We start from the raw sequence: 25,520 nt of genomic DNA, 5'->3' as shown, positions 1-25,520 counted from the left end.
GAAAAGAAGGTAACTTTTAAAGAGCATGCTGTCTTACTCCATTTGAGCGTCTATAACAAACTACCTTAGACTCGGTGGCCTATAAAGAGCAAAAATTTACTGCTCACAGTTCTAGAGGCTGGGAAGACCAAGATCAAAGCACTCGTAGATTTGGCATCTAGTGAGGACCCATTCCCTGGTTCATAGATGAGGCCTTCTTGTTGCATCCTCAGCTGGTGGAAGGGGCCAACAAGCTCCCTTGGGCCTCTTTTATTTTTATATTTATTATTATTATTTTTTGAGACGGAGTCTCACTCTTGTTGCCTAGGCTGGAGTGCAATGGTGTGATCTCAGCTCACTGCAACCTCCACTTCCTGGGTTCAAGTGATTCTCCTGCCTCAGCCTCCCAAGTAGCTGGGATTACAGGTGCTCGCCACCATGCCCAGCTAATGTCTGTATTTTTAGTAGAGACAGGGTTTCACCATTTTGGCCAGGCTGGTCTCGAACTCCTGACCTCAGGTGATCCACCCACCTGAGCCTCCCAAAGTGCTGGGATTATAGGAGTGGGTCACTGTGCCCAGCGTTGGGCCTCTTTTAGAAGGGCACTAATACCATTAATTAGGACTCTGTCCAGATGACTTAATCACCTTCAAAGGCCCCACATCTTAATACTATCAGATTGGGGGTTATGTTCCAACATGAAAATTTGGGGGGACAGAAGCATTCAGACCATAGCACATTTCCCTCTACTTTCATCAAATGGTGCATGGCTCACTATCAATAATGTTGGTGCTCTATATAAATCTGTTCTATGACTTTTAAAATTTAACAAGCAAAAGAGGAATGCGTTGGACGACTTATGGGTGGTAGTCAAAGAATCTGAAGGAAAGCTAAAAAGTTAGTCTTCAGAAAAAACAGGAGCTAGAGTAGCCGTGAAGATCAAGAGAGCAGGATGAAATAGACAAACTGATGGCTACAGGGATGAATGATCTCCAGCTGTTTCTGTCTTTGGGTTAATCCCCTCAAGCCCAACTTGCAAGAGGAAACTTGAATGGCCTAATTTAATCACTGTATGGCCTAATTTGGTTACATGCCTAGTACAGAGACCTTGGTTGACAGTCATTCCTTCAAAACTGCATTCAATAGGGAAGGGGGATTGGGGCAATGCTGCTAGAAGAAGGGAGGCGGGACTATGGGCAGACAAAAACAATCGATGCTTATTATACCCTTAAAAAGCCAGAACATATATCTTCCAACTTGTGTTCATGTCTTTTGTCTTAAGTAGGATGAAATCGCTTATTCACTTATCTTTGCGTCTTCCCTCAAATAACCAGGCTTAAGTTAAATTACTGCCAAGGTCAGATTTGTGAAAGCTGAGTCTACCTGATTAAATTTCATCCCAGATCAGTTTTGTTGTTACTGTTTTAAATCTTGAAGTTGACAGTGTATTTCTGATTACTTCGAATTTATCTTTCAAAATTGAGATGCAGAAACTCTGTGAAATCTAAACTTAAGTGAGGAAAAGGCAAAAACATGAAATAAAATATAACTTGACCAGGACTGGAAGTGAACTGGGAGTGACATAAACAGGATTTTTGTGCATTAGGGTCCCTTTTTTTAAAAAAAGTCACTTAAGTCTCAGTGGCTTACATCTGTAATCCCAGCACTTAGGGAAGTCAAGGTGGGAGGATCCCTTGAAACCAAGAGTTTGAGACAAGCCTGGGCAACATAGTGAGACCCCCATCTCCATAAAAATTTTTTTTTTTTAATTAGCTGAGTGCGGTGGTATGTGCCTATAGCCTAGCTACTCAGGAGGCTGAGGCAGGAGGATTCCTTGAGTCCAGGAGTTTGAGGCTGCAGTGAGTTAATGATGGCACCTCTGCACTCCATCCTGAGTGACAGAGCAAGACCCTATTTCTAATTTAAAAAAAAATGCTTAAAAAGTTATGTTTCTTCAATCTGCTTATCGAAGTTGAATGTTTTTACATGTGAGCACCTATATGGAACTTCATTTGCTCATTCATTCAGCAAATGTTTATTAAGGGCTTGCCATGTGCATTAGTGGTATAGGCTCTGGAGATCTCTAAGGTGACAGTGAAGGAAGCTGATCCTCACTGTAAAATATGGACAATAAACTACTTTAGGAGTGAGGGATCAGGCTATGACTGTTTTATTTACTAAGTTTTATCCCTAGTACCTATCACAGTGCTCGAAACATGGAAATAACTAAAAGATATATTGTTGTTTTTGTTGGTTTTTGAGACGGAGTCTCGCTCCGTTGCCCAGGCTGGAGTGCAGTGGTGCGATCTCGGCTCACTGCAAGCTCCGCCTCCCGGGTTCAAAGCATTCTCCTGCTTCAGCCTCCCAAGTAGCTGGGACTACAGGCGCCCGCCACCACACCTGGCTAATTTATTTTTCACTTTTTTCGTAGAGACAGGGTTTCACCGTGTTGAGCCAGGATGGTCTCAATCTTCTGACCTTGTGATCCACCCACCTCAGCCTCCCAAAGTGCTGGGATTACAGGCATGAGCCACCATGCCTGGCCAAAAATATGTTGTTGAATGGATGACTAGATGAATCGGGAGAGCCGTCAACCTTCCTGTCAAAAGACTGGTGGGGGCCAGCCGTGATGGCTCATGCCTATCTTCCCAGCACTTTGGGAGGCCAAGGCGGGTGAATCACCTGAGGTCAGGAGTTTGAGACCAGCATGGCCAACTTGGTGAAACCCCGTCTCTACTAAAAATTATAGAAACTATCCGGGTACGGTGGTGCGCACCTGTAATCCCAGCTGCTGGAAGGCTGAGGCAGGACAATTGCTTGAACCCGGGAGGTAGAGATTGCAGTGAGCCAAGATCATGTCACTGCACTCCATCCTGGGTGACAAGAGTGAAACTCTGTTTCAAAAAACAAACAAACGACTGGTGGGGTCCCAGCACTTTGGGAGGCCGAGGCAGGCGGATCACGAGGTCAGGAGATTGAGACCATCCTGGATGACATAGTGAAACCCCGCCTCTACTAAAAATACAAAAAAAAAAAAAAAAAAAAATTAGCCGGTGTGGTGGTGAGCACCTGTAGTCCCAGCTACTCAGGAGGCTGAGGCAGGAGAATGGCGTGAACCCAGGAGGCGGAGGTTGCAGTGAGCCGAGATCACGCCACTGCACTCCAGCCTGGGTGACAGAGCAAGACTCCGTCTCAAAAAAAGGAAGAAGGGCAGGTTCAGGAAAATTTTCTGAGTTGTTTAATTCTGCTTCAACAAAATGCTTCAAAGAATGGTTAGAGTTCTCATAGCCAAACTTGAGGCCTAGATACCCCTCTAATGGTCCCATCAGGTATCTGCCTTCAAATACATGTGTAAGTTGGTTTTCCTGTCTCCCCCGCAGGACCGCAGGGGTTGAATATGTTCTTCTAACTCCTTGTATCAGGCTTTTTTTTTTTTTTTTGTGACTGGGGATAGTGGTTGCCCATATGACCACTCAAAAAATTTCAATGTCTCTGTACTGGAGGGTAAAAAGTTGAGAAATTGGGATTTTGGAAAGTATATTTTCCTGGTAATGGGAGATTGTGTATTCTTATATAATAGGTACTTTTTAAATAATGTACATTTGGAAATAACTTGCTTCTGAAGGAAGATGGGGAAGAATTGTGTGGAAGTTGCAAATTTTCAACAGAGACCTCACTCTCCCCACACTGAGGAGAGTTCCTTGGTATCTGACCATAAATTTAAAAAGTGCACCAGTTGGGCTGAGTTTTTAGGAAGCACAAACACACTAAGGTTACCTGATACATATTTTTTAAGACGGAGTCTTGCTCTGTTGTCAAGCTGGAGTACAGTAGTGTGATCTTGGCTCACTGCAATCTCCACCTCCTGCGTTCAAGTGATTCTCCTGCCTCAGCCTCCTGAATAGCTGTGATTACTGGTGCCCGCCACCATGCCCAGCTAATTTTTGTATTTTTAGTAGAGATAGGGTTTCACCGTGTTGGCCAGGATGGTCTTGATCTCTTGACCTCATGATCCACCCGCCTTGGCCTCCTAAAGTGCTGGCACTACAGGCGTGAGCCACTGCGCCCGGCCGCCTGATGTAACTTTTAAAGGCAAAGCAAACAAAAATCTAGGCTCTTTCCTGGGTTTCCTCTTTTTGTGGGTGTGTATATGTTTATCTATCTCCATAATAAATGTTCCTCTTTCCTCAATACATGTGTGTTCCTCTTGACTCAATACACTTTTGGTCTCTCTTTAACTCTTGTTATTTTGTTATTGATTGGTCTAACTTGTTCTACTCTGTTTTCCATCCCAAAGGATAGCATAGCTTATAAAAAACCAGGGCCTCAGTGCCAACAAGACATAATCTTGAAAGCCAGTTTTGCTACTTAATATCTAGGCTTTCAACCAAGATACTTGGTTGATAACCAAGATATCGATAACTTTAAACCAAGTACTTAACATCTCTGGGCCACAGTTTCTGTGCTGTTCAGTGATATTTTGGTTTCTCCTTCTAGGTAAAGGTAGGATTGCACTTCTGGTTCCCTTGATATTAGGAGGGTTCATGGGTTTGCTTTGGCCAATGGCTTAAAAGTGGAAGTGGATATGTATTATTCCTGGGGAGAGGCCTTTAAGAGTCATCTTCTTGACTTTACCCTGAAAAGTGATAGAGACTTTATCAGCCTGGTACCAGAGTGACGACAACATAGGGTAGAATCCCTACCAGCTCAATGCTCATGTAGCATGACCAAGAAGAAACTTCTATTGTCTGAAGCCATTATGATTTTGAAGTTATTTGTTATCTCAACATGAAATACCACATCCTGGCTGATGTTTCCTGATGTGAAAAATAGTATAATAAAATTGATTTCATTATTCCACAGTGGGAGATTGAAAAACACTGGTTCTTATTACTATTACCCTCATCCTTCCAGCTGTCTATACCTACTGCTCTTATCAGATATTCCACCTACACCCACATATTTGGTTCATTCTTGTCCATTTCACCTGACCTAAATTTTTTCCTTCATTCTCCTACTCCATCACTTTCCCTCTTTACTTATATCTTCTGTTAAATCCTGGTTCCATTGTAGTCAAACTCCCTAAACCTGTTTCTCATCTTTTCCTCTGACCAGAAACAAATAATTAGAGTCAAAGTGACCTAATCTCTCTAAGAATCTGCAAAAATAGACCTTCAACTTTATTCCCCATCCAGCAAGCATCCATAGACACATCGACATCCAGGACTTCATCAGGACAAGGTACTACACCCTTCTGAGTGGTGTCACTAAGCCCTTCTCTTTATTTAGCTGTCAGCATCCTTTCCCTAACCACACCACATCACCTCTGGCCTCAAAGAAACCTATAATCACTGGTTGCTCCTATTTCACTTCTCACACTTTGGACACTTTCCTTACTTTACACTCAATAGTTTACTCTAGTACTGCTTCCTATCCTTGTACCTTTTTTCTTTTTCCCTTCTAACCATCCCCATCCCTCCCTCAATATTTCATGGAACCCTCCAGACAATCACAGGCTCTGGAAGCCCCATCAGATGATTTATCTTCTCTTGTTGTTGGGCTATGAAAGAAAACAATGAACTGTGCAGACCCATGACCTCATGCTGTATGTACTGTCTAAAATGGAAATAATTGACTTTTCTGGAATAGTTGGCATTGGTTGGTGTTCACCCTTACTTCTTGGAAACCTTTCCTTCCCTGGCTTCTGGTTCTCTGCTTTTTTCAATGGTTCACCTTTCTCTCTCCACTCCTCATTTAATAGGCAATCCCCAGAATTTTGTCTTTGGGTCTCTTCTCTCCTTTGTCTACATGCTTTCTCTGGGGGAATGTCATCCATTTTTATAGCTTCTATGATCCTTTAAATGCAAATAATTCCCAAATAACTTTTATCAGCAGTAACATCTCTCCAGAGTTCTATAAGTCAATATACAATGTCTCATTAGACACATGAAGCTGGATGTCCTAGGCACATCTTAAACTTAACATGTCCCCAAGCAAATGCTGCTTCTCCCCTGACCCCAAAACTGGACTATCTCTTTTATTCTTTCTTGTTTTTTCAGTGTCCTCTTTTTACTGTTTTGCAGAAGAATGCCCAATATACAACATGATTGCAAATATTTGGCCATGCAAAAGAGGAGATAGTGCTCAAATACAATGGGAGACATGATTTTTAAAAAAATAAATATTTACAGCACATGGTGGCTCACATCTGTAATCCCAGCACTTTGGGAGGCTGAGGTGGGTGGATTGCGTGAGGTCAGGAGTTCAAGACCTGCCTGGTCAACATAGTGAAACCCCGTCTCTACTAAAAATACAAAAAATTAGCTGGGCGTGTTGGCAGGTGCCTGTAATCCCAGCTACTAGGAAGGCTGAGGCAGAAGAATTGCTTGAACCTGGGACGCAGAGGTGGTAGTAAGCCAAGATCATGCCATTGTACTCCAGCATGGGCAACAAGAGTAAAACTCTGTCTCAAAGATAAATAAATAAATAAATAAATACAAAATAAATATTTAAACACAATTTGGATTCTACAAGTGCCTGGACTGCAAGTCTGTTTGAAGGAGCTGCCTTGTTTGTGGACCCATGGTGATGTCATAATTACTGCTGGTAATAAATGCATGGATTCAGGGTGCCAATGGTTGAATATGATCATGGTGAACCCCTTTTCTAAAGCCTTCTCTAGCCCTCTACAGATGTGCTATGGCCAGGACAAAGACAATGAAATTTCTCAAAGGTCAGTGGTCCATAACAGTTAAGTATGCTACACAATTCTCTTGGTTTCCATTTCTAGCGAGGAAACACACTTACTCTTCTTCAATTCCACATACAGGACTGGCCTAAAAGCTCCTCCCAGATCTCTGAGAACATTAGACCATGCACTCTTGAAGAAGGCTTTCCCCTTTCCTCTTTAAAAATCTTCCTTCAGCAATTGAGGGTTCCCATGTGCAGTATGTTGGCTCCTTTGTGTCTGCAGAGGACCCAAGGTGTAGAAGGCCATGTTGGCCACATCACCACAGTGTGGGCAATCATCTGTCTTACCATGATGTGGTAGTCTTGGAGTCAGGGAGCATGCCTCAGGCCTTCAGGCAGCCCAGAAAAGGATGATGCCCTGCACAGAGATGCTGAAGCCCCGGTACAGGCCCCAGATCTCATCAGACTTAGTTATCTTCACCAGACAGTCTCCCAGGTATTTGAACTTGAATCCCAGCTCTGTGTACGATTTCCCAACATTGACCACCAGATGGATTCTGGCAAAATTCACCAAGTACACAAAACAGAGACAGGTGGGTCTGGCCACCTTGTTGGAGGTCAGATTGTGGGCAAAACAGCTCTAGAACTGAGTGTGTTCATCCATACTCCCAGGAATAGCTGTGTCTGGTTATCCTTGAATGCGATGTTGAGGGCTTGCTTAAGGAAGTAGTCCACAATTCCTGTGCACTGCTGTCAACTGTCATCTGCTTTCTGGCGCCTTGCATCTGCTACAGCAGCTTCACCTGCTCAATCAGGGCCACAGTTATCTTGGTGATGGCAGCAGCAATGCCACCAGCCAGACGGTCCTTGGCAAAGGAGATGGCCTGTTGTGTCATGGTTGCAGAGCAGGAAGCTGAGCACATGGAGAACTGGGAGGATTAGTGGATTAGTGCTGCTGGCTCAGCCCTGTCACTGCTGGACCGAGAGGCCTACTCCTTCAGTTCTTGATCTGCGTTAATGGCATCACCATTTACCTGTCTCCCAACTTAGAAAGCCTGATGTTATTCTCACCTTCTTTCTCTTACCCTCCATATACAGTCAGCTGCCAAATCTTGCTTCTTCTAATTTTAAAACATCATTTGATTCTGTCTCTCCCAAACCCTATGCAACTTGCTAAAAGCAGGCCTTCATCATATCTTCTTTGGACTATTATTGAGACAGTCTTGTAATCTGTTCTCCTGATAAGTTTTTCCCCACCATGTTCTCCATACTACCGCTGTATGGAGAGTTACTGAGAAGAAAGCTTATGAAGTCATTTTTTCATGTAAAAGCTTCTATTGGTTCTATAAACCCATAAGGTTCAAACTCTGTTGCTTTGCTACGAAGCTCTTAACCCTCTGTTGTCAATCTACCTCTCCATCTTGTTTCCTTTCCTACCTTCACATTCTCCAAACACATTCTAGGTTTCTTGGGCCTCACATCCTCACTACTTCATATAACCCTGAACTTTCAGAAGTCTATACATGTTTTTTAAAGCAATTCCTTTCTCTCCGCTCCACCCCATTCACTTGAAAATTCCCCATCTGTTAAAAGCCAAGTTTAAGCATCACCTCCTCCGTGAAACTTTCCCAGATTTTCCCAGGCTACTGCATGTTCTGTTCCTTTTGCTCCTAGAACACTTTATATTTGCTACAGACTTTTCAATGTAGTCCTTTTCTATTTACATATTTTTATCTCATAGTAGACTGTAAGCTTCTGATAATTAGTGTACTAGATAGAAGTTGTTTAATAAATATTGGTGAATAAATGCAATGTTGTTTTCTTCCCAAGATGTTTTGGAGAAGATGTCTCTTTCTTCCTACTATAGCCTTAAAATACAATCAACTCATATTTAGATTTTAATAGCCTCTAAGCTGACCATCGAGAACAACACTATTCAATAATGTATCCACTAGTCACATGCGGCTGCTGAACATTTGAAATTCAGCTCCTCCAGGCTGGGCGCAGTGGCTCGTGCCTGTAATCCCAGCACTTTGGGAGGCCAAGGTGGGAGGATAGCTTGAGGCTAGGAGTTCAAGACCATGCTGGCCCACAGAGTGAGACCCCATGGACCAGCAGGGTCTCGAACTCTTAGCTTCAATTTTTTGATAATTTCTTTATTAAGAAATAAATTCAGCTACTCAAAAATGAAACGAGCTGTGTTATACAGCATTTTGAAGACAATATGAAAACAAGAATGGAAAATATGCCTTTTTTATATCACATCTTAAAAATATTTTGGATACATCGAGTTAAATAAAATGTATTCGTAAAATATATTTTATGTTTCTTTTTCTGTTTTAAAATGTGGCTACTGTATTATTTAAGGTTATATGTGTGGCATGCAAGTATTTCTATTAGACGTCACTGTGACCCTTCAATCCATCCTGAAGGTCATTTATTGGAGGTAAACCTGTATTCTGTTTTCTGAGTCCTTACAGTGCTGCACAAAATTTTTGCAGGGAGGACAGGTACTCAAAAAATGGTGTTTGTTTACTGGTTACTGCAGGACTAACTTTCCCAAAAGATCCTTTTTATTATGCTATTATCCTACTTGAAGAATCTACAGGTTTTTTTTTTTTTCAGGGGCGGGGGTGCAGGGGGGACGGAGTTTCACTCTTGTTGCCCAGGCTGGAGTGCAATAACGTGATCTTGGCTCACTGTAACCTCTGCCTCCAGGGTTCAAGCGATTCTCCTCCCTCAATCTCCTGAGTAGCTGGGATTAAACAGGCATTTGCCACTACACCTGGCTAATTTTGTATTATCAGTAGAGACAGGGTTTCTCTATGTTGGTCAGGCTGGTCTCGAACTCCCCACTTCAGGTGATCCTCCCGCCTTGGCTTCCCAAAGTGCTGGGATTACAGGTGTGAGCCACTGTGCCCGGCCAAAATCTACAGGTTTTCTACTGTCAATTGCATCAAGGCCAGATTACTTTGTCTGGCTTCCCAAGTCTTCCATAACCCTATCATAGTTTACTTATGCAGCCTTATCTTTCACTCCGTCCTAAGTAGTACCTTTTGTTCCAGTCTGTTTTCCAAGGTACTTGAGGTCTTTATGCTTTTGTGCATGTTACTCTTTCTTAATATCTTCCTCCCCAGTCTCCATCTAAATCAAGCGTATCTTCAGGACAAGGCTCATAAATTCTCCCTCCCACATAAGGTTTTTTTCTGTTCTTTTGAACTCACCAATACCTCTCTAGTTGCTATTTGTCAGAGCTACGCAGTTTAAGCTCTAATTTGTTTAATTACTGAACATCTTCATTGCCATATCCATTCAATTTAATTCCACAAACATTTTTTGAGCCCCTGTGCCAAGAACAGGGCTAGGTAGCAATGAGGGTCACTTTTAGGCAGGGCCAGCGGCTAGAAATTAGCCTTACTAAAAAGTGTAAGACCGACTCTTGCTCATTGCCTTTCTTAGCATCTGCTTCACCGCAAGCAACGACTGTTTATTCGGCTTGTATAAGCCCCATATTAGAACTTCCTCATAATATACAACATGCCAAATCATTGAAACTGCCTCACCCAGAGTTGAAACCTCATGAGCCTGGATTAGGGTCTGGGTTCCAATTAAAAGTGTTTTATTTCTTTAGTTCTCTTTCTCTTGCATTAATGATCACTATTTACACAGCTTCTTGTTACAGTATCACCGTCCAGTATTTGGGTTCCTGGTCACACTTTCCCCCTTATGGAAGGGCTTACAGCCAGATGTTTCAGACTCTGGAACAAGACTGCTTTGGATTTGAATCTCAACCCCCCGACTAGTAGTTCTGTAATCTGGGCAGGTTACTTAATTCCTCTATGCCTCACTTTCCTCCTCTGTGTAATGAGGATAACAATGTCATAAAGTTGGGGAAAGGGTTAAATGAGCTAATAGTTCGTAACAGTAATCACTCAATGAAATGTTATCCCTTAATACATGTCACTACTAGATTATTTCTCGTCCTTAAAATGTAAGAGACCGTTTTTCCTCTTTTATTCCATCCGTGTCTCCAGCTTCTAAACTGCGGGCGAATAAACCTCGAATGAGTAAATGAACCCACCCAGTCGCTAGTATTTCTGCATTTCCAACGTTGTGCCAGCAAGAGCAAAGGCAAATGGGCAAGTCAAAGTAGCTCCTTGTAAAAGGTCTTCCATTACAGAGTTTTACTAGAGGCCCTCGCGGACCATCACATCTCAAAAGGGAGGAAAACCCGCATGAGGCAGTGCCAGCGACTTCTCAGGAATCACCTTGGGCAGAAGCCCTTTTTGCAGAAAGACGCGGCAGGCCGGGTTCCGTACGTTCGGCGCATGCGCAGCGCGCCCGGCTGCCGGGTCCCTTCCTCCGCGCCACCCGGAAGCCTCGGCGCGTCCCACTCCCCTTCCCCCTCCCCTCGCCGGCTCGGGTGGTGCTTGCCGGCCGGCCAGGCAAGGAGGCGGGACACGTCGGCGCTACCACCGCCGCCCCTCCTCCTGTTTCAGCTGCCGCCGCCGCCGCCGCTTCCCGGGCTAAGCCAGCCCGCGGTCCCGGCGGCGCCAGGTGCGTTCCCTCTGCCGGGCTCCAGCCAGCGTCCGCCGCCGCCGTAGCTGCCCTGGGCTCCCCGCCCCACTGCCGAGATGGCGACGCGCTCCTGCCGGGAAAAGGCTCAGAAGCTGAACGAGCAGCACCAGCTCATCCTATCCAAGCTTCTGAGGGAGGAGGACAACAAGTACTGCGCCGACTGCGAGGCCAAAGGTAGCTCGGACGTCGTCGCTGCCCCGGTCGGGGCCTCCTGCGACCGGTGACCTTCCCGCCGCTGCGGCGCTCAGGGCCCGAGCGGATGCCTCGGCTTCGCCGGCAGGCCCCTGCCCTGACTGTAGGGCGGGTGGCTGAGCTGGCGGGCGCGGGGCTCCTGTCGACCCTCAAGTCCGCCAGAGGCGGCGGCGAGGTCAGGCCGGCAGGCCCTGTCAGTGGCCCCAGCCTCCCCTCCTCCCCGACCCCGGGTTGAGCAGGTGCCGGAGTAGCGATGCTCGGATCCTCCACAGGGCTGGGGGTAGGAGCGGGGCTGGGAGCGCGGAACCGGACGCGGATCTGGGCAGAGCTTAGGGTTAGAGAGTTGCCCTCCTAGTTCTGCTCATAGCTATCTCTGTGGGTGGGGCCGCCCTTAGGTCTCGATCCCCTCTTCTACCCTCCGGTGTGACCACGTCCTCCCTCTCCGGTCTCGAATTCTTGGTCTCCCAGACAGAGCCCTACCTGCCTGCCCACCTGACAGCTTTTGTACAAGGCTCTTGTCTCTGCCTCCTGAAAAAGAGTATGGTGGTCTTTTTCGGTGGATTTGAGTTTTACGGAATAAATTAATTGGAGAAAGGTCTTTATTAGTAGTAGTATTGTTTTTTAGTCTGGTTGTTAGCCAGAATGAAGAGGAATTTCATTACATGAATCTCTTGGAGGACAGTGGGTTTATATTTCTGAAGATTTTAGTAATTAGGTTTTCTCTGACCAGCTAGTTTGGGAGAATATGTGGACACTGATTTGTGTACCTCATAAATGTTGAAGGTTCATTTTAAAGATCTAGAGACAGAAAAGACCTAATTTTAGTTTGTTCAGTTGGAGGGCTTCTGCCTCAGCCTTTGAAATAGATATACTATTTTTAGCTGCTATGTTTTGTGTTTGGAGATCTGATTTATGTTTAATGTCTTGCAAGTAATCTCATCGGAAACATTTCTATTTTTTTTTTTTTAAAGAAATGTCTTGTGTAGTTAATAAAAGATTGCGTCTATTTTTAATTGGTTTATTTCGTTATTGGGCGAGAAATAGGGTAGTTCTCCAAAGCAGGAGACAGTCTCTTTGGGGAATGCCCTTTAAGATTTCTGTGTTATTTGACTTAGACTCTTCCTGAAGCTTTACTGTTCTTTCTCAATACTATATAAATGAGTCATATTTCAGTAGGCTGATAATATTTGACTAGACTGAGCCACACAGCATCAGCAGGTTTCTTCTCTGTCATAACAGGTACTGAATTACTGGAAGAATCATGTGGGAATACTGTAACTAGATTATTTTTATGAAGCACTTTTCAATATAGTAACTTGACTGAGTCAAAATTATATTTATCCTATGTAACCTTTTCAGGTGATGAGTTTTTACAAAGTGCATGCCTGGTTCTTGTAATATTTGTTTTCCTAGTAACTTGATTGTGTGTGGCTATTTGGGAGTTCTGTACTGTATTGAGGCTCAGTGGCTTGCTCTTCATTGACTGCACTAGTAAAACACTGAAAAATGGTCTTTTAAGAGGCCAACAAGAAGAAAGAAGCTGAAGTTAAAAAGTACACATTTTGTCATTTTGAGTAATAACATGATTAAGTAGAGATGCTGGTAAATATTAAATCTGTTCATTAAATATTGAATAGTAACAGTTTCAGAATTAACCTTCCTTCATCTACAGATATTGTTAAAATAATTTAATTTTGTTCAAATTTCTGTCTCCAGAAAAGTACTTTATAAAATCAGATTTTCACTAATGCTTTCTAAAATAATACAGATTTTAAAAGCCGTTGTTAACCATGTTAACTTTTTTTTTTTTTACTCTTTTGGGGTGGGGAGAAGAGAATCATGTACTTCTTAAATTAGGATCAAAAGTTTTACTTCTTTGCACCTGAAGAATAGGAAGTATTCGTTTTGCTCAATGTTTGTATTGCCACGGTATATATTGAATGAATGTCTTTTGTATTTTGGTTTTGTCTGGCCTTTTGTTGGTTTACTTGTTTTGAGAAGTGAGGGATGTGGGAGAGAAGAGAATGGTATCAAGAGTACAAGGGTGCAGCTTGAAGGGCATGAACTCCACAGTATAATTTACAAGGATTTTTTGTTGTTGTTGCTACTAAATCTAGAAGAATATTAAAATGATCTTGTAAATTATTTCAATGTGTTATCTTGATCTTTCAGGCAAAAAATCACAGGTAAGGCCACTTGTTGGTTTAATTAGACTTGATTTCATAGTTGTAATTGAAAAATTTGACATGGTAGAGCAATTGATGTATTTTGCAGTTTTGAGTATTTGGTAAGGTTGAAGTACATTATGGAGGCTTTTTTAGTAGACTTCTCGGCTTGTTACATGACTTTGGATCTATATGCTAGGATGACATAATAAATGTAGTACTTTTAAAAGATATGTTAAGGATCTTACTCTACAGCTCAGTTATTAAGAAGTTTCATTCTGTGTATGTATTGATGTTTTCTTCACTGTCTAGTAAATTGCATCAAACTTTTCATCTACTGTATTTCAAAGTTATTTCCCAGTTAACTTAATTTTCTTTCTTTCAAAGAAGCTTCTTCCACTTATCTTTGGGAATATGTACCGAAACTAAAGCTTAGGATTTGAGGTCCCTGTATTATCTTGCCTTGTAATAGTTGGTAGAGGTATGTCAGTTGGGTTTTGATATTGTCTTACTGAATCACCAGCTTGTGTTTCCTGGATTGACAGTATTTAAGAAGCAAGGAAGGAGAAAAGGATGGTATAGGCACCAGTTTCCTGCTCTTGATGCTGCTCTTACCAAATCTGTTGAACAACTGGAGAATTTAAGAACAGGCAGATGGAACTACTCCTCTTCTCTCCTAGCTGCATTCATGACTCAGTGGGAGTTTAAAGCAGCTCTTTTTGGTTATTAGTTGGTGACACTTTAGGGAGCAGTGAGGACTGAGAACGCCTTGCCAGCTTCAAGTTTAGTTTTCAGTATTTAAAGTGTTGTCTACAGGTAAATTGTAGCTTGGATTTTTTTTTTTTTTCCACTTCTGTATTCTTTCACATGCTCAGAACAGGGCATCTTGTGCTGGACATCAGGAGTGGCCTGAACTAGTGGGTAGGGCTCCTAGAAAACATCAATGGGCTTGGCAGGCACCACACTGACATACCCCATGCTTGTTAATGTATATTTCTGAGATTTTAAAAATGCAGAAATGCATTCAAGATCAGCCTGACCAACATGGTGAAACCCTGTCTCCACTAAAATATGAAAATGTTAGCTGGGTGTGGCAGCAGGCGCCTGTAATCCCTACTTGGGAGACTGAGGCAGGAGAATTGCTTGAACCTGGGAGGCAGAGGTTGCAGTGAGTGGAGATCGCACCGCTGCACTCCAGCTTGGGTGACAGAGTAAGACTCCATCCCGGGGGAAAAAAAAAGCATACAGATAAAATTCACTTTGAGACGTTTCTTCCCACTGTTCCCTCTCCCTAGCCCCTGGCAGACACCATTGCATGTTCTCTCTCTATAGGTTTGCCTGTTCTGGATATTTCATGTAATACAACATATGGACTTTTGTTTCTGACTTTCACTTCGTATGTTTTCAAAGTTCATTCATTTTGTAACGTGTCGGTACCTCATTCCTTTTATGGCTGAATAATATTCCATTGTATGGACAGACCACAATTTATCCGTCTATTGATGAACATTTGGTCTGTTTCCATCTTTTACTAGGTTTGATTTTGAGCATATTTAAATTGGTATGAAAGTGAGTCTCTTGCCCATTCAATTTTGGGTATCAGAAACATAACTCTGGAAATTGTTTTGTTTAGCCTGTATGATATTGAGAGGGTAAGCTCCTTGCTCACATCAAACACTGGTTTCTTCATTCCGCAGATCTTGACTTGAAGACACACTGTTAGATACTGTATTAGGTAAGAGAGCTAAAAAAATTTGTAAGACCTAAAGGAGTTTGTTTAGTGTGGGTTTTGTTTTTGCAAATAAATAATTCTAAAATAATGTGCTAAGTGCTTATAATAATGGTTGTAAGGAATAACTACCTCTAAACTTATTTTGGGCTGTTGTTCCCCTTGCACCTTGACTTTTGCCCACTGGTGGTCTTTACAGTTCCTAGAATGCTGTTTCAAGACCTTTGCACGTGCTGTTCTTCTGCCTGGGAAGCTTTCTAACAAGTTTTTGCCAGCTCAGCTTTTGCTCATCTTTCAATTCCTGCTTAAATGTCTTTTCAAGGGAAGTAATTCTCCTTGATCCTCTGAGATTAGATTAGGTTTCCGTTCATAGACAAAAGACAACACTCTGAATCTTTTATTGCACTTATCACAATTAAAATTAAACATTATTTAGGTGATTATGGGGTATACTATATCCCTGTTGGATTATAGCTGCAAGAGAGAAGAGATCTTGTTTATCTTGGTTAGGGTAGTATCCCCAGTTTTCATTACATGTGGTAGGTAAATGTAACTTAGCAAATATTTTTTGAATGAATGAATGTGTGAATGAATGAGCACAGAGCCCCAGGCAGGCAGCAGGGTGTGTGAAAAGGAGTGCACCTGTGAAAGGGAGTGGCATGTGGAGTGACCCTGTTGGGACAGTCACAGAAGGAGTCTTCATTTGAGCTAGGTTCTGAAGGTGGAGTGGGATTTCATCAGATAGAGAAGGAATTAAAGGACACAGCTGCACACACAAATGTACCAGTATGAAAGAACAGAAGTTTCCATATGGCCCTTACTAGATAAGCTTTCTTTAAGCATGAGCAGTTTTGGTAGTCTCAGGTCAGAGGAAGAACTGGGATAGTGAGGATTGCATGCAAATCCTGAGTTAGGAGATGTTGTACAGTGGTCCAAGAAGAGGGTAAGAGAACCTAAATTCACACCATGTCAATGTGTAAGTCAGGGTATAGAGCAGGAAACAGATCCACTGTAGCTATTTTCAGGAATCAGGTACTTACCAAGTCCTCAGAAAGGCTGGGAGGAGGGAAAGTCAGGGAGCCACTACTGAACTGCTTTCAAGGCCACGCATACTGCCACTGGTACCGCTGCCCCACTGTCATAGCTGCTTCTCACCCATGAAACTGGCTTGCTGACTGGGGAATAAGGCCGATGGTGCTGCAACCACTTAGTGTCTGTAAATGTTTTTTGTTAGTTGCCCTTCCTGTAGGAATGTGGCCTCTGTCCCGCTTGTGCTTTCCATGTGCAAATAATTGGCAGAACCTAATTATGTCCAATACCTTGCTTTCAAGGGAGTCTTTTAGTTTTATAACCTTTTCAAAAAATATAAACATGTAGAGCCCATTTGATTGCAAGAGCTAATCGAAGAGTTCATGTTTTTCATTAAGTCTTCGATATTTTAGAGTTGTTACATTTTAAGGTGTAGTAATTTTTACTAAAAAGTAAAGTTCACCTTGGGGACTGGTGTTTATTATGCTGTTGATGCTTATAGGACAAATTTATATAAGTAAAAGTCTGATTATAATTCACTTAAAGAAATTTGCCAATCTAAAAGTTTCCTTAAAATGTGAAACTTCAGTCTGATGGATCTGTTGTTCTTGTAATTCTGCTGATCTTGAGGTTTTTCCTGATTGTGCAGAGCCGTGGTATCAGAGCTGGGATGGAAACCATTGGTCTCTGACTCATCAGTTTAAAACTTGGGCAGCATGTTGTCTCCCCTCCTTTTGTTCTTCACAGTTCTTCTTTGTCTTTTTTTTGTTTGTTTAGCATAACACATTCAGTACTTGACTTTGTTAGTTAAGGAGACTTACATCTACTAATTTGTTGTTGTACTATATATATATGTATATATATCTTTCTCCATCTTTATTAACCTATAACGGACTCGAATCCATGCTCTCTTTAAGGCAGAGTGGAATATTTGAAATTATATACTTTATAAACTCAAGGCTTTGGCACTTTTTTTTTTTTTTTTTGGTACAGGTTCTCACTCAGTTGCTGGGCTGGAGTGCAGAGGTGCGATGTAGGCTCACTGCAACCTCTGCCTCCCTCGTTCAAGCAATCCTCCCACCTCAGCCTCTCAGGTAGCTGGGACTACAGATGTGTGCCACCACACTTAGTTAATTTTTGTATTTTTTGTAGAAACTATGTTTCATCATGTTGCCCAGGCTAGTTTTGAACTCCTGGGTTCAAGTGATCTGCCCGCCTCAGTCTCCCAAAATGCTGCAATTACAGGTGTGAGCCACCACACCCAGCCCCTTTTGCTTATTTCAAATTATTCTACTAATAGTCTTTCCAAGGATTAGAATCAAGCCATTTTAGTTCAGTTTCTCAATTTTCTCAATGCAAGAAGATCAAAGAAACTTGGAGGCCATTTTGTAATTATTATCAGAAGAGTTGACTGCCTTACATTCTTACCACTATAAAGAGTTAATTTTACAGACATTTAGTTTTGTTGATAAATCAGTATTTTCTGGGCACTAAAAAGATTAAGTACTACGTTAGATACTACTGTGTGTGTTAAAAAAGTTTTGGATGCCGGCTGCAGTGGTTCACGGCTGTAATTTCAGCACTTCGGGAGGCTGAGGCGGGTGGATCATCTGAGGCCAGGAGTTTGAGACCAGCATGGCCAATATGGCACAACCCTGTCTCTACTAAAAATTCTGAAATCAGCCAGGTGCGGTGACACACGTCTGTAGTCCCATCTACTCAGGAGGCTGAGGCAGGAGAATTGCTTGAACCCTGGAGGCGGAGGTTGCAGTGAGCCGAGATTGTGCCACTGCACTCCAGCCTGGGCAACAGAGTGAGACTCCATCTCAAAAAAGACAAAAACGAAAAGTTTTGGGTTATAGTTGTCTACAAGCTAATTAGAGATCTCAGTAGACATGAAACAATTACTAGTTCTAATCTATGTTTACGTTGGTAGATTCATTAGAAGTTTAGAGATAGGATAGCTCCATTGTGACCTGGAGAATGTTTAAAAAAAAAATAACGTTACATATATACTCACAAATTACAGGTTTTTTTTTTTGTTTTGTTTTTTTTTTTACAAGAGATGATATACTTCACACTTTACATTTGTTAACTCATTTAATCCTCAAAACAACCTTTGAGGTAGGTAATATTATTATCCAGGAACACAGAACTTAAAGTAGTGGAGCCAGGAATTTTTTCATTAAAAAAATTTTGGGAGGCTGGGAGCAGTGGCTTACATCTGTAATCCCAGCATGTTGGGAGGCCGAGGTGGGTGGATCACTTGAGGTCAGGAGTTTGAGACCAGCCTGCCCAACATGGTGAAACCCCATCTCTATTAAAAATACAAAAATTAGTTGGGCGTGGTGGTGCACGCCTATAATCCCAGCTACTGGGGAGGCTGAGACGGGAGAATCATTTGAAACCGGGATGCGGAGCTTACAGTGAACTGAGATCATGCCATTGCACTACAGCCTAGGCAACAGAAAAAAAAGCTTGGATTGGGGTGACTGGCACTTTTTTAGGAGCTGGGAATTAGCAGGGAATAGTTAGTAAGGTTCATGCTCGGAAGGATCTATTAGTCGTTGGTGTGGAGAAAAGAGTTAACAAAGCAGGCCTCACGGTGGTTGGCTAACATCTGAGGGGGATCTTGGGGATGGTCCCACCACCCTAAGTGATAAGAGTCTGTCTTTGTACCTAAGTTGTTTGTATAATGAATGTGGTTTATGTTGAATATCTGCTTTTCTTCTGGGATTCTGGAATTGGCATATGTGGCAGGAAGGGGTACCTACATGACCAGTCTCCCTAATAATCTTTGGCCCTGAGTCTCTGATGAGATTCCCTGCTTGGCATTATTTTACATGTGTTGTCATAGCTCACTGCTGGGAGAATTAAGCGTGCTCATTGCAACTCCACTGAACGGGAGCACCTGGATGCTTGCTTATAATTTCCCCTGGACTTTTTGTGCCTTTCTGCTTTGCTGATTGTGCTTAGTATCTTTTTGCTACATTAAATATTGAATCATAAAGATGAGTACAACTGTATATTGAATCTTTTGAATCTTCTTAGCAAATGACTGGACCTGTGATTGGTCTTGGGGACCTCGAAGCATAATTGGTAATATATATTTTCTTCCAGTATATTATACAGCACATGTTGGAGCCTCAGCATATTTCTGTGCTGGCTCTAGAACCTAGCCTGCTAATAAGGGTACAGTCTGGAGGAGCAAGGATGAGCATTAGAGGCTTTTATAACCTGGGAAAATTGTGGTTTTATTGAGATGAGGTAGGGGTGGGAATCTGAACTGTGGAGTCAGTATTTGAGCCCAGGAGATCTAGCCTGTGCTGTTAACTATGTTTGATGGTATGCTAGATAAAACACCTGTTTTTGTTGTGGAAATTTTGTGATGTAAGAGATTGTTGTTGGGAAGACTGTCGCCTTCAGCTAACTTAAGGTTTTTCTCAGATTATTGCCTAATGTGTTCAAATGTGGGCAATATCTTCATTTTAGTTTTCCTCCTTGCATTTAAGTGCAGAACCACCATAGCTTCAAAATACCAATTTAAACAAATTGGGGTTTTTATCTCATCACTAAACTTTATTTTATTTATTTATTTTTTCCTTTTTATAGAGACAGGGTCTCATGCTGTTGCCTAGGCTGGGGTGCAGTGGCGTGATCATAGCCCACTGTGGCCTCTAACTCCTGGGCTCAAGTGATCCGCCTGCCACAGCCTCCTGAGTAGCTGGGACTACAGGCTTGTCACCATGTCTGGCTAATTAAAAAAAATTTTTTTTTGTAGAGTGTGGTGGGGAAGGGGCCTTGCTATGTTGTTTGGGCTTTTAAACTCGTGACCTCAAGCAGTCCTCCCACTTAGGCCTCCCAAAGTGCTAGGATTAGAGGTGTGAGCCACTGCACCTTGCCTAAACTTTATTTTAGAAACTTACTGAGTCCACAGATAAGTGCTTTAGTGTTTCTGTTTCTTGGTTTTTTGTTTTGTCTTCCATATGTATATATATATATTTTTTTCTTTTTTTTTCTGTTGTTGCAGCTATATCCTTAGGTCAGATACTGATCGTATACCTGGGCTTTTTAAACCATAGAAACAGCATGATAGAATTGAAAGAACGCTAGCTTGGTTGAGCAAAGCTAGGTTTCAGTCCAAGCTTTGCCTCTGCCTTGCTTAGTGACCAATTGTCCTTGTTCTCTTTAATCCTTATTGCAAAGATTTATTTCAGCCTTGTATGATCTGTGTTCTTTCTTGAATCCCAAACCTTGTCACTTCTATGTCGGTATTTACTGGCATAGTATTTTTTACTGATATGAAAATTGTATTATTGAGAGTTTATTTTTTGGGTCCTATTGAGATTTGTATTGCCATCAAACTTACAGTTTTTATTTAAAGCTTTTCACTGATGATTTCGGTCTTGCTGAGCAAATTTACCTGGTATTATCTTTAATTATCCCAAGCTATATCACACAACTCATAGGACTCTTCCCCACAGATTGAGGAGTCCTTTTGTTCTTTTGTTTAAAACTTTTTCACTGTAATGGTTTGTTACTATTAATGTCAGTATTTTCTACCTCAGATGTTAGGTACAATTGTGTTTAACTTGGAGTGGCATTTAGTTGCAGTATCATATAGAAGTGATTTTTAAAATTTTTTCACATAAAACAGAGCTTACAGTGCTCTTGGAAACATTTTAATTTTATGTTCACATATATTTTGAGTGATAAATGTGAGAACCTTGAGGGTCCAAAGGAAAGAGAATTAAAAGTAATTCTAATAATCTTCCATTCTCTGTGGCCCGTATACCCCACCAATTTTTGGTCTCCATTTCACCAGAGATCCAAGTGATTGATGGTAGACCTTCAGATGTCTGTCATTGATCTTTTATAAAGAGTGCCTTTCATTGAGCAGTGAAGACCTCAAGCCTAAACTTAAGAAAATAAGGGGAATTCTGGAAAATAATATTTGGGATAGCTTTATCTTCCATTGTAGGAAAATTCATAAAAATTATGGTTTAGTCTAGGTGTTATTTAGTTCATGCATTTCTACTCTTGGAAGTTGCTTTTGGTGTAGGGTGATGATGGTGCACAGTGACAAAAAAATTAACAGAAGATTGTTTGAGTGAAATGATCACCACCAGTATATTCATTTCCTATTGCTGCTATTAAAAAATCCCACAAATTGAATGACTTAAAACAAGACAGATTTTATCATTTTAGCAGGTTTGGAGGTCACAGTTCAAAAAGAGTATGATTGAGCTAAAGGCAAGGTGTTAGCAGGCTTGCATTCCTTCTGGAGGTTCTAGGGGAGAATCTGTTTTCTTTTCCAGCTTGGAGAGGCCACCTGCATTCCTTGGCTCATGGCTCCTTCCTCCATCTTTGAAACTAGCAGTGTGTCATCCTTGATTCTGTTCCTCCTTGCCCCCCACTTTCATTGTTACTTCTTCTCTGGCACTTTTATGACCCCTGTGATTACATTGGGTTTATCTGGGTAATCCGGGACAACACTGCCATCTCAGAGTCCTTAAGTTATTCACAGAGATTCCAAGGATAGAACAGGACATCTTTGGGGGCCATTATTCTGCCTACCAGAGTGGATTTGTGATAAAAATTGTATATGGAATCTAGATTTTTTTGTTTGTTTTTTTGTTTTCTTGAGGCAGAAGTCTTACCCTGTCACCCAAGCTGGAGTGCATTGGCACGATCTCTGCTCACTGCATCCTCCGCCTCCCGGGTTCAAGCGATTGTCCTGTCTCAGCCTCTGGAGTAGCTTACAGGTGTGTGCCACCACACCTGGCTAATTTTTGTATTTTTGGTAGAGACGGGGTTTTGCTATGTTGGCCAGGCTGGTCTCGAACCCCTGCGCTCGAGTGATTTGCCCGCCTTGGCTTCTCAAAGTGCTGGGATTATAGGCTTGAGCCACCGTGCCTGGCCAGAATCTAGATTTTTGTAAGTGGTACTGAGTTGGATATATTTAAGATGGTATAGGTTGATGAAGTACTACTTAAATTAGCCTTTCTTACAGGACCTATTTAAAAATACATGCACGTAAGAGTCATTTAACGATCTCTTTGCGATGTTATCATTTATGTAGGAAGTCCTAAGAAACTTACAGAAAAGGGATTAGAATGAATAATTGAGTTTATTAAGTTTACAGAAATGAAGTGACTAGAAAAAGTAACTCATACGCTAGCAACAAGTAATTGGAAGATGAAATAAAAATTACGATTTACAATAGCATAACAGTATGAAAACTGTGGGATAAATTTAACAAAATATGTGTAAGACCTGTATGCCGAAAATTACAGAAGATTGCTGAGAGAAATTAATGAATACTGTACCTAAAGAAGTGGAGAGAGGTATCAGAGATATCATGCTCATGGATTAGAAGACTCAATATTTTTAAGATGTCATTTCCCTCCAAATTAATCTCTGGATTCAATATTATTCCAGTCAGAATCTCAGAAGGCTTTTTTTGTTGCAGCTGACAAACTGATTCTAAAATTTTTAACGAAATGCAAGGGACCTTCCAAAATCAAAGCATTGAAGAAGAAAAAGAATGTTTGAAGTCTTCCACAACCTCACTTTAACAGTTGTTAAAAAACAACAGTTATCAAAACAATGTGGTATTGGTATAAGGGCAGACATAGATCTGTGGAACATAATACATAGTCCAGAAATAGACTCACATATTATGGTCAGTTTTAACAGAAGTGCCAAGGTAACTCAATGGAGAGAAAGGATAATTTTTTTCAACAACAACAGAATGTATAATACCTTGAATCTTACCTCACACCATTCACAAAAACTAATTTGAGATGGATCATAAAACTAAATTTAAGAGCTAAAACTATAAAACTGCTAGAAGAAAACATGGGGGAAAATCTCTGGGACCTTGAATTAAGCAAAGGATTCTTGGATGGGACACAAAATTACATTCCATAAAGTTAAAATTGAGAAAATGAACTTCATCAAAATTAAAAACTTTTGCTTTTCAAGAGACACTTAAAAGTCATAAACTGGCTGGGAAAAATATTGTATCTGGTAAGGACCTTTATTCAGAATATCTAAAGAAATAATGCAACTTAATAATAAGACAAAGTTAAAACAAGCACTTGAATGTTCACAGCAGCTTTATTCGTAATAGCCAAACACTGGAAACAATTCAAATGTCTGTCAGTTGATGAATGAATAAAGAAAATAGTGCATTTGTACAGTGGAATAATGTTTTGCAATACAAAGCAATGAACTAGTGGATGAGTCATAAAAACATTCTGTTTAGCAAAAGAATCCATACACAAAAGACTACATAGTATAGATTACAAATACATGGATTTCTTGTTTTTTTTTTTTTGTTTGTTTGTTTGTTTGTTTTTGAGATGGAGTATCACTGTGTCTCCCAGGCTAGAGTGCAGTGGTGTGATCTCGGCTCACTGCAGCCTCCACCTCTCGGGTTCAAGTGATTTTCCTACCTCAACCTCTCGAGTAGCTGGGATTACAGGCACGCGCCACCACACCCAGCTAATTTTTGTATTTTTAGTAGAAACGGGGTTTCACCATGTTGGCCAGGCTTGTCTTGAACTCCTAACCTCAGGTGATCCACCTGCCTCGGCCTCCCACAGTGCTGGGATTATGGGCGTCAGCCACTGCGCCCAGCCATAATTACATGGATTTCTATTAAATAAAAGGATAAAACTTACAGGGACAGAAAATAGGTCTGGGATGAGGGAGTTTATTTAAACAAAATACAGTGCATAGGCTAGGAATGGTGGCTCACACTTCTAATCCCAGCACTTTGGGAGGCCAAGGCAGTTGGATCACTTGAGCCCAGAAGTTTGAGGCCAGCCTTGGCAAAATGGCGAAACTCTGTCTCTACAGAAAGTAAAAAAAAAAAAAAAAAAAAAAAAAAAAAAAAAAAAACTGAGTGTGGTAGCACATGCCTGTGGTGCCAGCTACTTGGGAGGCTAAGGTAGGAGGATCTCCTGAGGAGGTCAAGGCTGCAGTGAGCCTGATTGTGCCACTGCACTCCAACCTGGGCAACAGAGTAAGACCCTGTCTCAAAAACAAAAACAAACAAAATACAAATACGTTGTTTACTTCTTTTGCTGATGTTAACAGTTACTGTAGATTATGTAGCAGTTTCTCAATTCTTTTATTTGAATTTTTGTAACATATACACTCCTAAAGTTTTTTTTGTCTTCCTTGAAAATAAATTTAATGGTCTGAGTAAAGACTGCAGAAGTGACACACTTCTTGATACTGATTTAAAGAATGAAAAATCTTTGGTGCCTTTTTTTTGTGTGTGTGTTTTTTGTGTGTGTGCCAAGTCAATTAGAATACTAATGAGTGCTTTGAAAACATTATGGAAAACAGTGGTTTAATGTTTTTTTCTTGAGGACTTGTGTTATTCATACACAGTTCTAAAGTTGCTTATGGAATCTTTAGAACATCAGGTTTTTTGGTGCCTCTAGGTGCAGGATTTTCTATTAGGTGCTAATAGGGCTGCAGGGATAGCCAGTAGGGTTTCCTTTTTCATGACTAAGAGCAGCAAGCTCTCTAAGAAGCAAGTGTGGCATATTTAGGTAATATGTTAATGCAAGGTTTAGAGAAAATTTAAAATACAAATGAAATGGTTAGCTTTTGACAGGAGAAAAAAGATCAGGAAGACTGTGGATCAATTTGTGAGAGAATAAGATGGGTCTGAAATGTGAGGGGTCAATTAGTTGATAAAGTCATTTGCTGAGAATAAGGATAGTGGGACATCATAGAGGATTTAAGGTTATTCTTTGCACAGAATTTTTTTTTTTTTTTTTTTTTTTTTTTTTTTTTTTTTTTTTTGAGATGGAGTCTTCCTCTTCACCCAGGCTCGAGTGTAATGGCGCTATCTTGGCTCACTGCAACCTCTGCTTCCTGGGTTCAAGCAATTCTCCTGCCTCAGCCTCCCAGGTAGCTGGGATTACATGTGCCCACCACCACACCCAGCTAACTTTTGTATTTTTAGTAGAGACGGGGTTTTGCCGTATTGGCCAGGCTGGTCTCGAACTCCTGACCTCAAGTGATCCACCTGCCTTGGCCTCCCCAAGTGCTGGGGATTACAGGCGTGAGGCAACATGCCCGGCCTTCTGCACAGAATATTGGCTAATAGTCAGTGTTTTAAAATACTTTAAAAA

The 25,520-nt window shown here is 41.4% G+C and overlaps 1 protein-coding gene and 1 pseudogene across 1 annotated transcript in view; both read left to right on the top strand.

The window, feature by feature from the left end:
• Positions 1–11,010: 11,010 nt before the first annotated feature.
• Positions 11,011–25,520, top strand: part of LOC108536648 (stromal membrane-associated protein 1-like) — a 118,273-nt gene continuing 103,763 nt past the window's right edge. Inside the window, exon 1 of the mRNA XM_017883642.1 lies at positions 11,011–11,421. Coding sequence (XP_017739131.1) covers positions 11,304–11,421 — 118 coding nt within the window. The 5' untranslated portion in view covers positions 11,011–11,303. The remainder of the gene's footprint in view (positions 11,422–25,520) is intronic.
• The window catches only part of LOC108536643 (transmembrane protein 192 pseudogene), a 27,792-nt pseudogene continuing 13,778 nt past the window's right edge, over positions 11,507–25,520 (top strand).

This window comes from Rhinopithecus bieti, unplaced genomic scaffold (assembly GCF_001698545.2).
Source record: "Rhinopithecus bieti isolate Rb0 unplaced genomic scaffold, ASM169854v2 scaffold_14233, whole genome shotgun sequence".
Lineage (NCBI taxonomy): Eukaryota > Metazoa > Chordata > Mammalia > Primates > Cercopithecidae > Rhinopithecus > Rhinopithecus bieti.
This window is presented reverse-complemented; position numbering and strand designations above follow the sequence as displayed.